General features: G+C 51.7%; 1 protein-coding gene across 1 annotated transcript; it reads left to right on the forward strand.

The window, feature by feature from the left end:
* The first annotated feature begins 14,831 nt into the window (after positions 1-14,831).
* LOC133360928 (olfactory receptor 56A4-like) lies at positions 14,832-15,852 on the forward strand. The gene has a single exon (XM_061579813.1). The coding sequence runs from the start codon at positions 14,836-14,838 to the stop codon at positions 15,850-15,852; it is 1,017 nt and encodes a 338-aa protein (XP_061435797.1). The 5' UTR covers positions 14,832-14,835.
* Positions 15,853-15,930: the final 78 nt, after the last annotated feature.

The raw sequence follows: 15,930 nt of genomic DNA on the forward strand, positions 1-15,930 counted from the left end.
CACCATCATTATCACAACCATCATCACATCAACATCACCATCATCACGACCATCATCACCATCATCATTTTCATCATCACCATCATCACCATCTTCACCAGCATCACCACCATCATCATCACGACCATCATCACATCAACATCACCATCATCTTCACCATCATCATCACCATCATCACTATCATTACTAGCATCACTATCATTACTATCATCATCATCAAAACCATTATCATCATCACCACCATCACCATCATCATCACGCGGCGCTTTCGGATGCGCTTTTGTGGCCGTCTGGAACGCTCCATTCATTCCGATGTTTAAGAAGCCACTGGGAGCGATTATGTCACTTTTAAATCATCATCATCTAGATTGACAACTCATTGCTTTAAAACAGCGTTTTGTGTTTCACTTGTAGTCCTTCCCCTGGGCCTCCGATTAGCACAGTTGGCTACGTACGGTGCGAAAGAAGTTCAACATACATACATATCGCGGTTGGCTACGTACGGTGCGAAATAAGTTCAACATAGATATACATTTTAACACGTAGGCTTTCGCGACCAATATTATTCATAATCAACGTTTTTGGGTTTAGATCGCGTTATTTATAAATGTGTCGTAACCCTCCACCACCCGACACGGCCAATCAGTAAAAACGTGTCACGTTTTACGTTTTTACTGATTGGCCGTGTCGGGTGGTGGAGGGTTACGACACATTTATAAATAACGCGATCTAAACCCAAAAACGTTGATTATGAATAGATATACATTACGGTTGGATATGTACGGTGTGAAAGAAGTTCAACACACACACGTAGCACGGTTGGCTATGTACGGTGCGAAAGAAGTTCAACACACACACACATAGCACGGTTGTTGTGGGTTCAACACCGGCCCTGACGATTCCTGTTGTATATTTGGAGTTTGATTCTCTCTCTCTCTCCCCGTGGTCGTGTAGATTTTTTTTTCTCCGGGTCCTCCAGCTTTCCACCACCGTGCATTGAGATCCGTAAATAGAGTTTTTTTCGGTTAGATCGCGCAAATATATAAATGCGCTGTTAAACCCGCCACCACCCGACACAGACAATTCGTTATTTTTGTCACGTAAACAGAACATAGCCGGTTCGTCACTAGCTCAGCACACTGGTGTGTTGGAGAGCAAATCCGCAAGATATACAATCTCAGTTCGGTGCGCTGTACTAGCAACGAATTGTCTACATTCTGTTTAAGTGACAAACCTTACTAATTGGCTGTGTCTGGTGGTGGCGGGTTTAGGAACACATTTATATATTTACGCGATCTTAACTAAAAAAAACCCCTCTATTATGGATGGTATTGGTCGCGAAAGTCTACGTGTTAAAGTGATGCATACCTACTATAATCACCCAGGAATGTCTGTCCTTAACGCTTGTGACGTCACTCCACATCGACCAGCCTCCCTCATTAATATTCATGAGCAGGTGACGTCCTCTAAATGGACATCCCCCCCACCCCTCCTCATTAATAATCATGGGCGGGTGACGTCACTCAATATGGAGTACTCCCCCGCTCACTAATAGTCACGTGCAAGTGACGTCACTCCACATCGAACAGCCCCCCTCATTAATAATCATGAACGGGTTACGCCCTCCAAATTAGGGCTGAACGATTGATCGATTTCAAATCGAAATCGCAATTTGAAACAATGCGATGGCATTGTCTTTGAAACTGATTGGCCTACACCAGAGACAGCGGCCTTCTATAGGGGCTAGTCTCACTACCAGCGTCACACCAGAGAACAGCGCCAAAAGGCGGACAGCACAAAGACAATGCCACCATCAGAGCATTTATAGGTCGGGTTCGAGCAGCTACAACAAGGGATACCTTTTTTGGCAGGATCAAAGTATGAAAAAAACAAGAATAGGCTTTACCCTTCTCTGGAAATACAACAGAGGTGGTGTTAAGATGTTCAAACACCAACGATATTAGGGGTCGTACATAAGTGACGTCACGCAATTTTGGACGATTTTTGACCCCCCCCCCCTCGTCACACGGCGTCACAAAAAGTCACTCCCCCTCAAATATTACGTCACAAAGCTCTGCCCCCTCCCCCCCCCAAAAAAAACATGCTTCAAATCGCTTTAAACTATTGTTGTTGTAGTGCGTATTTAATGTGGCGCTGCACTCTGATGTTGTAGGAGAAAACATTTATTAAAAAGTCTATTTAATTAAGTAGAACGTGTTGTCTATATTTATTTAAAGTTGCGCAGTTTGATGTGATGTCACATTTCTCAACCCCCCCCCCCTCTCGTCACACATCGTCCCAAATGTCTGACCCCCCCCCCCTTAGGTGAGTGACGTCATTTATGGACAGCCCCTTATAGCTTTTGCAAGGAATCAAGTTACCGCATTAAACACACGGGTATTTGTTGCGAACATGCAAACAAAATACGATCTGATAATTAATATAAATCCATGGCATTGTCTTTGAAACGGTTTGGTCTACACCAGAGACAGCTGCAGCCTTCTTCAGGTGTTTTTTTTTGGTGTTTTACCCTTCCTAGACAAAATAAAACAAGAGTCGTGTTAAGATGTTTCAAACACAAACATAAAAACTTTTTGCAATGAATAAAGTTACTGCGTTAACCACACCACACAGAGTACTTGTGGTTAACATGCAAATAAACATGTTCTGGTAATAATAATAATAATGTTATATGGCGTTGTCTTTGAAACTGTTCGCCTTTAGGCGTTGTTCTCTGGTCAAACACTGGTGGTGAGACTTGGCCAAACAGGCCAAACAGTTTCAAAGACAATGCCATGTACAGGGTGATTCTAGATTTGAAGCTTTCATGACTGCAAGGATTAATATTCTTAGGTTTTTTCGGTAAAGTCACGTAGGTAAAAAAAACAATTAATAAAAATAAAATAAAAATCACGACGTTTCGGAGGCAACACAAGCTTCCGTCTTCAGGTGGAACCGTCACAGCACAATAGCTATCGTGCTGTGACGGTTCCACCTGAAGACGGACGCTTGTGTTGCCTCCGAAACGTGATTTTTATTTTATTTTTTATTTTACTTTTATTAATTTTAATTTTTTTTACCTACGTGACTTTACTGAAAAAACCTAAGAATATGTACAGGGTGCTTCAAAACATGTTTGATGACACTTCTGAGAATTTGCAACAATACCACGAGAAATGTGGCTCCGGGCTCTGGAGACCACCTGGAGAAGATTCCAAGCAGCGCGTTGACAAAGATGGCGGACAAGTGGGAGACTAGCACCGCCCACTTCTCTAGCACCGCCCACCTCATCCCCCAGCCTCACGTCCTCTTCCCCAAGCGCTCACGCGGCCTCCCTTCTCCCCCTACCCCACACCCCTCTCTATTTCTCTCCCCCCTTGCTCCTCCGGTCTACTAGCACTGTTTACAGGTAGGAACAACAGTTCCACACTGCGCACCAATGGATTACACTGGTCAACAAAAAAATACATTTTTTTCTGGCCTGGACTTTTGCAGCTGTTTTAGACTAATTTCAGGGTGCTGAATACAAATCTGATCTCAGATTTGCTCTATCACATATCATTATATGCTATCGGCATACCCCGTTTTCATTGATTTTACCCGCTATTAACTCTGTCACTTATGATTGCAAGTTGTTGCGAGTCAGTGACTGCTTTAGTGTTAAAATATGGTGCTGTATGTTTAGGATAGTGTGTTTATAATATCATTTTATGTAGATATCCACATTAATTTAATATTTTTCTTTTGCAGTTTTTATTCAAATGCAATATTTGATATCTCAAAAACCTGATGTGATAGACAAAAACTGATGCCAGATTTGGAATCAGCACCCCAAAATTACATCAAAACCGTTGGAATACCTTATGCCAAAAAAAGTGTGTTGACCAGTGTTATTTGTCTGTCGTGCATAGCCCCTCCCAAACATGTACGCTCCCGGATTGGTTGAAGTGCGTCACGTGACCGCGAGCTTTCTGTCGTGCACAAATGCGCTGTCCAACCAAGTTCCTACCTGCCCACTCCGAAGGAACGTGTTGCTGCCCCCCCCCCCCTGTCCACACTCAGCTTCCCACTTCTAGCCCCGCCCACTCCCCCCCTCCAGCGTCACGTCCTCTTCCCCGAGAGCTCACGCGGCCCTCCCCAGAGGTCGCAACCGGGTACCCGATACCCGTACCCTACCCGATACCCAGCTACCCGTACCCAGCCGGGTACGGGTACAGGTACCCGTTTGCGACCCTGGTGCGGCCGGGTACAGGTACGGGTAGACTGTGAGTCACTGGTGAGTCACCGTTTGTCACTCATTTCCCAACTTCTTGTCTCTTCTCACAATTCAAGTTCCTAGAATCAACCCACCCGCGCCCCCACCCGCGCCTGCAACATGGCTTCATCCCAGAGGTCGCAATCGGGTACCCAATACCCGTACCCTACCCGTACTGCCGGGTACGGGTAGGGTACGGGTACGGCCGGGTACGGGAACCCGTTTGCGACCCTTGTGCGGCCGGGTACGGGTAAGGAATCAAAACCCGTTTGCGACCTCTGGCCCTCCCCCTACCCCCCTTCCCTCTCTCTCTCCCCCATTGCTCCTCCCCCCTTTCTTACCGATATAAGCTCTTGCCACGGCAGTTTTCTCCACCTGATGAGGATTGCTTGTGTTGCGATCGAAACGTCGTGATTTGTTTTATTTTATTTCTATCTACGTGACTTTACCGAAAGAACCAAAGAGTAGAGTGGAAGAACATTACATTTCTTATGTTTTTGATCAGCCAGTCATCTCGGTCATCTCAGTCAGTCGACCCGTGGCAACTGGGTCTGCCCCGTGATCTCCTGCCAGCGGGCGTTCGACACTTCACGTGGCCTCAAGGTGCACATAGCCTGGCACAAGTGTGGTGGTGACGTCACCGCCACTTAGTGGCGAATGGCGGTTGTTGTTGTTTGTAGGTGTGTGTAGGCGTGTGTACATTGGTGTGTGTAGGTGTGTGTGTGTATGTATTGCGGGTGAAGGTGTGTGTTGGCAGGTGTGTGTAGGTGTGTCTGTGTGTGCGGCCTTATCTGCAAATATGCAGAGTACAGCAAGTCCTCGATTAACGCGCGGTGTTCGTGGTGCTAACCACTGCGCCACCGCTCCCCATAACACACAGAGATCCCCCGTACAGCCTTGATGGACTATCGGGGCAAGTGCTGGTAGCGGATAGCGGTGCCTATGAAGGCCGGCACGGCACACAAGGGGGTGGGGGGGTGGCCAACACCACTCACGCCCGGACGCCTTTGTCTTCCCAGTCCTGAAGTTCACACACCGCACCAGGTACTCATTTGAGGCTGGGTTGACCTAGGGGAGTCCCCACAGACACGCGACAGACCCGGCACGTGTCCCCTGGGCGACTCGGGTCCAGTGGAGATGCTCTCCTCCCCTCTCCCCCTCCTACCCCCACTCTCGCTCAACCCCCCCCCCACTCTCTCCCCCCCACTCTCCCCCCCCTACTCTCCCCCCCCCACTCTCCCCCCCCACTCCCCCCCCCACTCTCCCCCCCCCACTCTCCCCCCCCCCACTCTCCCCCCCCCACTCTTCCCCCCCACTCTCCCCCCCCCCACTCTCCCCCCCTCACTCCCCCCCCCCACTCTCCCCCCCCACTCTCCCCCCCCAATCTCCCCCCCCACTCTCCCCCCCCACTCTCCCCCCCCCCCACTCTCCCCCCCCCACTCTCCCCCCCCACTCTCCCCCCCACTCTCCCCCCCCCACTCTTCCCCCCCACTCTCCCCCCCCCCACTCTCCCCCCCTCACTCCCCCCCCCCACTCTCCCCCCCCACTCTCCCCCCCCAATCTCCCCCCCCACTCTCCCCCCCCACTCTCCCCCCCCCACTCTCCCCCCCCACTCTTCCCCCCCCACTCTCCCCCCCACTCTCCCCCCCCCACTCTTCCCCCCCACTCTCCCCCCCCCCACTCTCCCCCCCCCCACTATCCCCCCCCCACTCTCCCGCCCACTCTCCCCCCCACTCTCCCCCCCCCACTCTCCCCCCCCCACTCTCCTCCCCCCTCCACTCTCCCCCCCCCACTCTCCCCCCCACTCTCCCCCCCACTCTCCCCCCCCCACTCTCCCCCCCACTCTCCCTCCCCCCACTCTCCCCCCCCCACTTTCCCCCCCCCCACTCTTCCCCCCCCCCACTCTCCCCCCCCCCACTCTCCCCTCCCCCACTCTCCCCCCCCCACTCTCCCCTCCCCACTCTCCCCCCCCCACTCTCCCCCCCCCACTCTCCCCCCCCACTCTCCCCCCCCCCACTCTCCCCCCCCACTCTCCCCCCCCCACTCTCCCCCCCCACTCTCCCCCCCACTCTCCCCCCCCCACTCTCCCTCCCCCCACTCTCCCCCCCCCACTCACCCCCCCCCCACTCTCCTCCCCCCCCACTCTCCCCCCCCCCACTCTCGCCCCCACTCTCCCCCCCACTCTCCCCCCCCCACTCTCCCCCCCACTCTCCCTCCCCCCACTCTCCCCCCCCCCACTCTCCCACCCCACTCTCCCCCCCCCCACTCTCCCCCCCCCACTCTCCCCCCCCCACTCTCCCCTCTACTCCTCCCCTTCCCCTCCCCCCCGCCAACTTCCCCCCGACCCCACTCTCCCCCCCCCCACTCTCCCCCCCCAAACTCTCCCCCACCCCCACTCTCCCCACTCACTCTCCCCCCACTTTACCCCCAACTCTCCCTCCTAATCTCCCCACTCATTCTTCCCCCCACACCAACCCACCACTCTCCCCCCACTCTCCCCAAACTCTCCCGACTCACTCCCCACTCTCTCCCCCCAACTCTCCCCCCACTCTCCCCCACTCTCCCCCCCCCCTCTCTCCCCCCAACTCTCCCCCCACTCTCCCCCAAACTCTCCCCACTCTCCTCCCTCCCCCTCTCTCCCCCCAACTCTCCCCCCACTCTCCCCCTCTCTCCCCCCCCCTCTCTCCCCCCAACTCTCCCCACTCTCCTCCCTCCCCCTCTCTCCCCCCAACTCTCCCCCCACTCTCCTCTCCCTCCCCCTCTCTCCCCCCCAACTCTCTCCCCACTCTCCCCCTACTCTCCCCCAAACTCTCCCCACTCTCCGAGACGCGCCGAGCTAATTACCTCCGTCGGGTTTCGCGCGTGGCGATTTAAAAAACATTTTTTCGTTTTAAATTAAAGTTCGTCCCAGCAGAGGGCCGCGAAACGCGCCCGAGGGAACCCTGTGAAGCGACGTAGCCACCGAGGAAACCTCCAGGGCCGTCGGCTGGCGTGGCCTCGCTCGCGTATAAAAACGAGCAGAGACAGAAGGATAGCGGGCGGGAGAGGAGCCACACGGAGTGTCGTCTGACTACCACGCGAAAGCAAGAACACACAGAGAGAGAGAGAGAGACGAGGCACACAGAGTGTCGTCTGACTACCACGCGACAGCAAGAACACAGACACAGAGAGAAAGAGAGTGAAGAGAAGAAAGAAGGGGTGAGGAATGATGATGATGATGACGATCGGCATCGCGGCGATGCACGGACTCCGTTGCTTCTGACGCAGGATGTCACTTGAGCAACCTGGATGTGAAATTGCAGTCGACGCCGCTCTGAATGTGTACATCAGAGGAGAGCGGACGAGAAGAGAGATGCGATTCAGATGATGATGCGAGTCAGACGATGATGTTCATCAGCAGCAGCAGCATCGCAGCGATGCAGTGACTGCGCTGCTCCTGAATCAGGTTGGGTGGCTTGAACTACCTGAACGTGAAATTGCAACCGACGCTGCTGCTGCTGCTGTATCGTTGTGAAAGTTGCGTAATAATAATAATAGTTCAATTTGTAACGCGCGCAAATTTGCCGACGTAGTGGCCGCAACTCAGAGGCGCGAAGCCAAGCTCAGAGTCGCTCAAAAGCATGATTTTAGAGGTGAGTTTTTAAGTGTCTCTTGAAGGAGGCGATTGAGGTGACGCTGCGAATGTGCAGAGGGATATCGTTCCAGACTGTTGGGGCTGCCACCGAGAAGCGGCGCATAGACACGATGACCATCCTGGATCTTGGTATTGAGAGGAGGTCGTGAGTCGCGCTGCGCAGGCATCTGCCGTGTGCTGAGCTGCAAGTTGTCAGTAATGAAGAAAGGTACGGCGGGCAGGCGGATATGAAGGCGTTGTGGCAGAGGCAGGCGGTCTTGTATGTGACCCTACTGGCGATGGGGAGCACCCCCCCCCGACCACAGCCCGAATGAAGAGGATGGAAGGGAAGCTGCTAAGGGATTCGGCGGGCACGGGGCTCTGCTGATGAGCGCTCCTTAAAGCGAGGCCGTCCGGTGGTCAGTGGGTGCCTACGGAGTCGTCGGAAAACCGGCGAAGGGATTGAGTCTGTTAGTCCCGTGTATGGCCGGATCGGTTGTAGTTTCACTCCGCGACGTCAGAATAGCACGGTTGGCTTCGTACGGTGCGAAAGAAATTCAACACATTCTAGATTTGAAGCTTTCGTGACTGCAAGGATTCATACTCTTACGTTTTTTCGGTAAAGTCACGTAGGTAAAAATAAATAAAAATATAATCGAAATAAAATAATAAATCACGACGTTTCGGAGGCAACACAAGTCTCCGTCATCAGGTGGGACCGTCACAGCTGAATTTACTGTATTAAGTATTTACTTATTAAGTATGAATTTACTGTATTAAGTATGTATTTCTTAAGTAAATACTTAATACAGTAAATTCAGCTGAATTTACTGTATTAAGAATTTACTTATTAAGTATTTACTTAATACAGTAAATTCAGCTGAATTTACTGTATTAAGAATTTACTTATTAAGTATTTACTTAATACAGTAAATTCATACTTAATAAGTAAACACTTAATACAGTAAATTCAGCTGTGACGGTAATTCAGCTGTGAAGTATTTACTTATTAAGTGTTTACTTAATACAGTAAATTCAGCTGTGACGGTCCCACCTGATGACGGAGACTTGTGTTGCCTCCGAAACGTCGTGATTTATTATTTTATTTCTATTATCATTTCTATTATATTTTTATTTATTTTTACCTACGTGACATTAGCGATAAAACCTAAGAGTAAGTTCAACACACACACACAGCACGTTTGGCTACGTACGATGCGAAAGAAGTTCAACACACACACCACACACACACACACGGCACGTAGCGATTGAAAGACGGTCACCACAAACCAGAGGTCGCAACCGGGTACCCGATACCCGTACCCTACCCGTCACCCGGCTACCCGTACCCGGCCGGATACGGGTACCCGTTTGCGACCCTGGTGCGGCCGGGTACGCGTACGGGTAAGGAATCGAAACCTGTTTGCGACCTCTGCCACAAACACCCCACCCGGCCGAGTATGGCAACCGACCGACGGCCGGAGATGGCGGTCACGGCAGTGTCACCACTGGTTCACGCAACCCTCCTGGGGCTCTGTTTTGTTGTTGTCGTCGTCGTTTGCAGAGTGACCGCCGCGCGCGATCTGAACGCCCTCGTCAGCTCTAGCGGAGGATCCCCGTGGGAACGAGAGCTGCACCCCGCTGCATTGATTTCGTGAGAGGCCACCACCATCGCCATCATCGCCAACAACGTCGCCACCACCATCATCAACACCACCATCGCCACCAACGCCACCATCACCACCATCATCACCCCCACCACCCCCACTACCACCCCCACCACCCCCACCGCCACCAACCCCATTACCACCACCACCCCCGCCATCATCGCCACTACCCACACCATCACCACCACCCCCACCACCCCCGCCACCATCGCCAACATCGTCGACACCACCATCATCAACACCAACGCCACCATCACCCCCACCACCATCGCCAACATCGTTGCCACCATCATCACCCCCGCCACCATCGCCACCACCGCCGCCGCCCCTGCCGCCGACTCGTTACTTTGGAAGGTGAGTGCCGTTGCTCTCCACCACCGCAGTCTCCCTCTCCCACTAAACTACACACGATTTATCTCGGGTTATTATTTGTTAAATTTCACCAGGCTGTGTAAGGCGCCCGCTGAGCTGCTACTGTATGTTCGTGGTTCTTGTGTCAGAAGCCACCTGGCAATCACAAATGATAACTCAGCAAAGTGGCGGAATTCACTCATCACCGTCCTCGTGGTCATCACCGTTTGGTCTTCCACGAAGCTGTTCATGGTCCACCCTAAATCGCATCATCCCACTCAAAGCCATAGCAGAAGCAGCAGCTGTGGCTAATACCTGATGATGATGATGCACGAATGGAAACATAAAAAAATTTAAACTCTCCGGTAGTAAGGAGTGCGTGAGACCGTGGGTAACCCAGAAGAGAGATCGCAATGCACCTGCTGATCTACAAATACGAAGGAGGAGACATCACCAACTCCGCTGATGATGATGATTCACGACTCCGCTACAGCTTCTGCTGACTTGTTACGTGGGCTTGGACCACCTGAATGTGACATTGTAGTCGTTGTTGTCTCTGCCATCTACATCAGCAGTCATATGGAAGACAAACTCATAGAGACTCAGAGAGATTCATAGACTCATAGAGACTCAAAGAGATTCATAGACTCATAGAGACCCATAGAGATCAATAGACTCACAGAGACCCAGAGAAATCCATAGACTCATAGAGACCCATAGAGATCCATAGATTCATAGAGACCCATAGAGATCCATAGACTCATAGAGACCCAGAGAGATCCATAGACTCATAGAGACCCAATGAGATCCATAGACTCATAGAGACCCATAGAGATTCATAGACTCATAGAGACCCAGAGAGATTCATATACTCATAGAGGCCCAGAGAGATTCATAGACTCATAGAGGCCCAGAGAGATCCATAGACTCATAGAGACCCTGAGAGATCCATAGATTCACAGAGACCCATAGAGATCCATAGACTCATAGAGACCCAGAGAGATCCATAGACTCATAGATACCCATAGAGATCCATAGACTCATAGAGACCCATAGAGATGCATAGACTCATAGAGACCCAGATAGATTCATAGACTCATAGAGGCCCAGAGAGATCCATAGACTCATAGGGACCCAGAGAGATCCATAGACTCATAGAGACCCTGAGAGATCCATAGATTCATAGAGACCCATAGAGATCCATAGACTCATAGAGACCCATAGAGATCCATAGACTCATAGAGACCCTGAGAGATCCATAGATTCATAGAGACCCAGAGAGATCCATAGATTCATAGAGACCCATAGAGATCCATAGACTCACAGAGACCCATAGAGATCCATAGATTCATAGAGACCCATAGAGATCCATAGACTCATATAAACCCATAGAGATCCATAGACTCAGAGACCCAGAGAGATCAATAGACTCATAGAGAACCACAGAGATCCATAGAATCATAGAGACCCACAGAGATCTATAGACTCACAGAGACACAGAGAGATCCATAGATTCATAGAGACCCATAGAGATCCATAGACTCACAGAGACACAGAAAGATCCATAGCTTCATAGAGACCCATAGAGATCCATTGACTCATAGAGACCCATAGAGATCCATAGAGATCCATAGACTCATAGAGACCCATAGAGATTCATAGACTCATAGAGACCCATAGAGATTCATAGACTCATAGAGACCCAGAGAGATTCATAGACTCATAGAGACCCAGAGAGATCCATATACTCATAGAGACCCAGAGAGATCCATAGACTCATAGAAACCCATTGAAATCCATAGACTCAGAGACCCAGAGAGATCAATAGACTCATAGAGACCCACAGAGATCCATAGAATCATAGAGACCCACAGAGATCTATAGACTCACAGAGACACAGAGAGATCCATAGATTCATAGAGACCCATAGAGATCCATAGACTCACAGAGACCCAGAGAGATCCATAGATTCATAGAGACCCATAGAGATCCATTGACTCATAGAGACCCAGAGAGATCCATAGACTCATAGAAACCCATTGAAATCCATAGACTCAGAGACCCAGAGAGATCAATAGACTCATAGAGACCCACAGAGATCCATAGAATCATAGAGACCCACAGAGATCTATAGACTCACAGAGACACAGAGAGATCCATAGATTCATAGAGACCCATAGAGATCCATAGACTCACAGAGACCCAGAGAGATCCATAGATTCATAGAGACCCATAGAGATCCATTGACTCAGAGACCCATAGAGATCCATAGACTCATAGACACCTAGAGAGATCCATAGACTCACAGAGACACAGAGATCTATAGACTCACAGAGACACAGAGAGATCCATAGATTCATAGAGACCCATAGAGATCCATAGACTCACAGAGACACAGAAAGATCCATAGCTTCATAGAGACCCATAGAGATCCATTGACTCATAGAGACCCATAGAGATCCATAGAGATCCATAGACTCATAGAGACCCATAGAGATTCATAGACTCATAGAGACCCATAGAGATTCATAGACTCATAGAGACCCAGAGAGATTCATAGACTCATAGAGACCCAGAGAGATCCATATACTCATAGAGACCCAGAGAGATCCATAGACTCATAGAAACCCATTGAAATCCATAGACTCAGAGACCCAGAGAGATCAATAGACTCATAGAGACCCACAGAGATCCATAGAATCATAGAGACCCACAGAGATCTATAGACTCACAGAGACACAGAGAGATCCATAGATTCATAGAGACCCATAGAGATCCATAGACTCACAGAGACCCAGAGAGATCCATAGATTCATAGAGACCCATAGAGATCCATTGACTCAGAGACCCATAGAGATCCATAGACTCATAGACACCTAGAGAGATCCATAGACTCACAGAGACACAGAGATATCCATAGACTCACAGAGACTCTGAGAGATCCATAGACTCATAGAGACCGATAGAGATCCATAGACTCGTAGAGACCCAGAGAGATCAATAGAGTCATAGACACCCAGAGAGATCCATAGACTCACAGAGACACAGAGATATCCATAGACTCACAGAGACTCTGAGAGATCCATAGACTTATAGAGACCCAGAGAGATCCATAGACTCAGAGAGACATATAAAGATCCAAAGACTCATGGGGACCCAGATACACGCGTAGGCTGACGTGGTGGTTATCCGGGTTTGACCACCTGAATGTGACATTGTAGTCGATATATCTGCATCTACATCAGCGTACCGGACGCAACAACAACAAGAAAAATATGCGGACATTTATAGCCTGAAAGTTGATTTCTAAACATGGTGGGAAAAAAGAACCGGAGGGCCGGGAGAAAAATGCGCACGACAACGGGGGGAGAGGGAGAGATAGATATACACTGGCACACGCAAACTCCAAATATTCAACAGGGTCGGGTGATCGAGATAAAACCCACGACCCTCCAGCACACTAGGGGACGGAGATAACCTCTCCTAAGCCACGGTGGCATGGCCGAGTCTCCCATCATCGGGCGTGATCAACCAACCCTGACGTTCAAATTGTTTTAACCGCCGACGCGTGAAGAGGATTTGCGTGATTATTCGCGTGGTCATAATTCGTTTTTTTTTTTTAAATCATACGACTATTAATTATTAAAATATGTAATCGATGCCTCGAGTTCCCCTGGCTGGCTGCACGCTGGGTCTTCTCTCCAGCATCACCCAGCTCCAACGATACATCGGTTGTTGGGAGTGGCCGCAGCTCTTGCCGGGGCCGTTTGGCACCGAAGAAGCTAGCTGGGTAACTGGCTACGGTTTGTTTCCTTGTAACAAACGCACGTTGAGTGAGTTGAGTTTGGAATGGCAGAAGAAGAAGTTCTGAAGACGAGTATTCATAAAATAATACAAATAGCAGATAGAGACACCGACGAGGTGTGTGTGTGTATGTTGAACTTCTTTCACACCGTACGTAGCCAACCATGCTACGTGTGTGTGTTGAACCTCTTTCGCACCGTACATAGCCAACCATCCTATGTGTATATGTTGAACTTCCTTCTCACCATATGTAGACAACCGTGCCATGTATATTGAACTTCTTTCGCACTCTACGTATCCAACTGTGGCTAATCGGAGGTGCGCAGGGAAGGACAACAAACTATACACACAAAAAGGTAATTTAAAGAAGTCAGGCACGCCACACGATGGGGTGGGTGGCCAGCACCACCACGCCGGGCCACCCGCCTTTGTCTCCCTAGTGTTCATGTTTACGACACGCTGCACCAGGTACTCATTTGAGGCCGAGTCGACCTAGGGGGAGGCCCAGCAGCGGTTCAAATAATCGTTACTGGTGTCGGACGTGAGCGCGATAAATCGAACTCGGGCAGTCCGCTTTCGTAGCGTAGCGCTACACCACCGCTCCTCATCACCTCCACAACAGCAACAACCGCCAGTTGTCACTAAGTGGGTCGCAACCGGGTACCCAATACCCGTACCCTACCCGATACCCGGCTACCCGTACCCGGCCGGGTACGGGTAGCCGTTTGCGACCCTGGTGCGGCCGGGTATGGGTATGCCGTGAGTCACTGGTGAGTAACCGTTTGTCACTCATTTCGGGTAGGGTACGGGTAGGGAATCAAAACCCGTTTGCGACCTCTGGTGTGATGTGCACCACGGTGCTTGTGCCAGGCTAGGTGTTAACCTTAGGGCCACACGAAGTGTCGAAGGCCCGCTGGCAGGAGGTCACTGGACAAACTCCGCAGGTACCACGTGTTGGCTGACTAAGATGACTGTGCCGATGCACCACCTACCACCTGTGCCCTGCTCCCCCCCCCCTTGTGCCAACTGTGCCACAGACTCATCTCGATGTGTGACTTGTTTCTTTACTGCCTCCCCCCCACCAAACCCGCCCAGCCACCTCCTCGTGGCCGCCAGCTCCACCTCCGCGGTGCATCACCCGCCGAATGGAGTCGACGAATTCGTCGTCTCTCGCCGCGCCTCCGTCCACCTCCAACTCCTCGGACTTTCTCTACATGACGGGCCTCTTCAGGGAGCCTCCGATGGCGCGCTACCTCACCCTCTGCGCTTTCCTCCTCCTCTACGCGGCCATCGTGTGCGCCAACGGCCTCTTGGCCTCCACCATCCTTGCCGACCGCCGCCTGCGCTCCAAGCCCATGTACGTGTTCATGGCCGCCCTCGCAGCGGCCGACGCGGCCGGCAGCACTACGACGTTGCCGCGGATTGCCGGCGACATCGTCACCACCACCGACGGCCGCATTACGGTGGCCGAGTGCGCGACGCAGATCTTCTTCAACGGCCTCTTCCTGCGCGTGCAGAGCTACGTGCTCACCGCGATGTCCGTCGACCGCTACGTGGCCATCTGCCACCCGTTGCGCTACGGCGCCGCCGCCACGTCGGCGGTCGCCGCGCGCGCCGTCGTCATCATCTGCGCCGCGTCGGCCCTCGTCGCGCTCGGCTACCCGCTCCTCGCCCGCACCCTGAGGCTGTGCAAGCCCGGAGTGATGCTGACGCCCGTGTGCGACTTTGTTCTCCTCTGCATGCTCTCGTGCGACCCGCTGACCTACCACGAGATGTTCAACGCGTTCGCCTCAGTCATGACCACCGTGGCCCCGCTCGCCCTCATTGTGCCCACCTACTTTCTTGTGCTCATCGAGTGCCGCAAGGCAAGCACGCGCGCCAGCCAGGCGAAGGCGATCCACACGTACGTGACGCACTTTTTCGTGCTGCTCGTCTTCTTCAGCTTCCACCTCTTCCTGTTCAGCTTCACCGCCATCGCGTCTCTCATAAGGCTGCCGCCCAGCTACCTGTCGCTCGCCGTGACCCTATACTACTCAATGCCGGGTCTCGTGAATCCCGTCATCTACGGACTGAGGACGGCCGAGATCCGCAGGATGCTCTTCCGCAGTGCGAAACGACGCCGCGTGGCAGCTGCGAAAGGCGAAATCGGCCTCGAGCACTGATTTATTTATTTGAAGGGGGGGGGGGGGGGCGGGCGTGTGTGTGCGCACGTTTTTTATTTTATTATTTCAGATCAGTTG

The sequence above is a fragment of the Lethenteron reissneri genome, chromosome 70, assembly GCF_015708825.2.
Source record: "Lethenteron reissneri isolate LAM-NWPU_2019-01 chromosome 70, ASM1570882v1, whole genome shotgun sequence".
Taxonomy (NCBI): Eukaryota; Metazoa; Chordata; class Hyperoartia; order Petromyzontiformes; family Petromyzontidae; genus Lethenteron; species Lethenteron reissneri.

Coding starts and splice junctions, on each gene's coding strand:
- LOC133360928 (XM_061579813.1), top strand. CDS start 14,836: ATGGAGTCGACGAATTCGTCGTCTCTCGCCGCGCCTCCGTCCACCTCC.